This window comes from Loa loa (assembly GCF_000183805.2).
Source record: "Loa loa unplaced genomic scaffold supercont3.356, whole genome shotgun sequence".
NCBI classification, from domain to species: Eukaryota; Metazoa; Nematoda; class Chromadorea; order Rhabditida; family Onchocercidae; genus Loa; species Loa loa.
The window spans coordinates 56,671-59,143 of NW_018108536.1; the positions used below are offsets into that span (position 1 = coordinate 56,671).

Here is a 2,473-nt window from a genome sequence, read left to right on the forward strand (position 1 = left end):
AATTAAAATTTGAAAATATTAAAACTCTTATATGATGCAAAAAGAGACATCCTTTAATTACAGCGTAACAAATACTTAAAACCTGGTTAAAGCAAGCTGAGAAAAATTTCGAAAAATTCAATTTCAATTTTAGAAATTTATATATTCTATACTTCATTTTTTTTCCGATTATTGCCTTCAGTGGTTTTTTCTTACTAGTGAGTTCTTACCGTAATTCTTCTGAAATGGCAGTAAGATCGTAGATGATAAGTCAGTTAATTAGCAAAGTTATTTTTTTTTTGGTAATTAGTGACTTCCTAGCAGTTAAATATATAATAAGAACAAATAAGGAAATGGTGCAATATTGATTTGGGATTTAAATGAATGAAATTACGATCTTTCAGTGTTTAAGTTATGGCTAACAGATATCAGTCATATAGAATAAACTTAAATCTTGCTTACAAGACTACGAAATATCTGTATGCAAAAGAAGTTAGTACAAAGTGGAATTTTAAAAAATGTTTAAAATTAAATTTGGATTTTTGGATCTATCTGATCCTCCTGACTATCATCACGAACTATATGATAAGTGTGGAATGGATTAAAGGGGTGTCATATAATTGAAACGAAGTAATCTAAATATGAGTCATTTAAATTACAAAATAGAAAACAAAAAACGACACACTTTTAAGCGGATTATATAAGAATAAAATAGATGCAAAAGATTTTTTTGAATAAAAAACGAAACGTTTAGAATCATAAATTTCCTATGATCATCTACTGATCATGACAATCATACGTGAAAACAAAGATGATAGTTTACGACGTCATGTGAAACAATAAATTGTATAAATTGACATGTAAGAAAAAAAAGAAATAAATATACAGCCATGCTCGTCTAATAATATCTAATAATAGTAATAATTATTGGTAATAATGTTGATAATAATGATAATAGCGATGATAATAGTAACAACAATAATAATAGCAATAATACCAAGGGTTTTAAAAAAGAGAGAAAGGCACCTCGGAATATTACATAGTGGATCGAAAATGGATAGCACAACACGAATCTGAAATTTTATACTTTCTTGCATTTGATCATCCAAGGAAAATCTAAAGATTTCATAGATATGGAGAGATGATGAGACTGATCAACAAAAAAAAAAGAATGAAAAACTGTTCAATTAATCACTATCAACAGATCAAGAAATAATTCATCTGCTATAGCAACAAAAATTATTTAGTCTGAAAAATGGGCGGAATCAGAGCTTATACTTCCCTTTGGAGTAATTCTGATGCCTAAATAAGAAATAATAGAAATGATAAAATGATATTTTGTGAAGCGAAATATCATTTTGATATTTTGATAATCCATTTATCCAGAGCAGAAAGTGATGTTGATGTATTTCGAAAGTTGAAATGCCCAACAAGTGATGGAAAAAGGGAGAGCCATGGAATAAGAAGAAATGCATTAGTGTGAAAAACTGACCTCAGGAGTCGAAATTTCATGTAGAATAGGCAAAGTGGTCTCATCTACCTGAAAGTGATGATGAAGCTGGAGAACAGTTACCAGAAGTAGAATGTGGCCTCTGTTAGACAATAGCAAGGAAAACTTTGATATACCGATGGCACCAATGGAGATAAGTAGCACTAAGGAATGTGAAGAAGCAATCTAAGAAATCGTCCTATAAGCCTTACTTTAATTTAGGAAAGATACTGAAATAAGCATTGATTTTCGCTCATCACCTGAAATAGATTAATCTGGCTAAATTTAAATCTATTTTAAAAGTTCAAAATGATTACTTTCAATATGCAATATCTGTGACAGGTTATTTAGTACACTGGAACGATGATGCATTCATACGTCGAAGAATACGGACAGGCGAGGTAGTAGATCGGAATGAATTTTTCAGTTAGTTATGATACATTTGATCCATCTAAAATTAGCAGACTCATTAACTACACACTTCCCGGTTTTCTACGCCCGCTGCGACCATTATCTCCTGCTGCTACCCGAATTCACGGCCGCACACGCAGAGAACAGCAGCGGTAAAGCTTCATGCAGACGCACGTGCGGCCGTAATTAAAGAAAGACAAAGCGTTGGAGAATTGATCTTGTCGGGAGAGGATAAAATGTCCACCATCTCTTCGTTCCAGTGAGAAATTTTTAAAATGAATTTTATGAAATGTTTTGAAAATAAAGAAGTAACAATCTTTCCAATTATAGGAAATAAAAGATTTGCAAAATGTTGCAATGTTTCAGATTGGTAAATTTTTTTTCTGTCCAGTAACTTTTCACGACGAAATCTGTAACTGTCTATTCTAATTTCCATATCCAACAAATACAACCAAGGGATTGATAAATTTAAAAAAAAATAAAAAATAAAAATAAGAATAAAAAAAAGAAAATAGAAAAAATGAATGGGACAAAAAAAAAAAAAAAGAAATTAAGAAAATGAAAAGTACGAAAAAAGACAAAAAATACAAAGGG

General features: G+C 30.5%; 1 protein-coding gene across 1 annotated transcript; it reads left to right on the forward strand.

Moving 5' to 3' along the window:
• Positions 1 to 1,882: 1,882 nt before the first annotated feature.
• On the forward strand, positions 1,883 to 2,035 carry LOAG_18544 (hypothetical protein; the record flags this gene model as incomplete). Its single annotated transcript, XM_020451207.1, has 1 exon — positions 1,883 to 2,035. One exon carries the CDS (start codon positions 1,883 to 1,885, stop codon positions 2,033 to 2,035), a length of 153 nt encoding a protein of 50 aa, XP_020305031.1.
• Between the last annotated feature and the right edge of the window lie 438 nt (positions 2,036 to 2,473).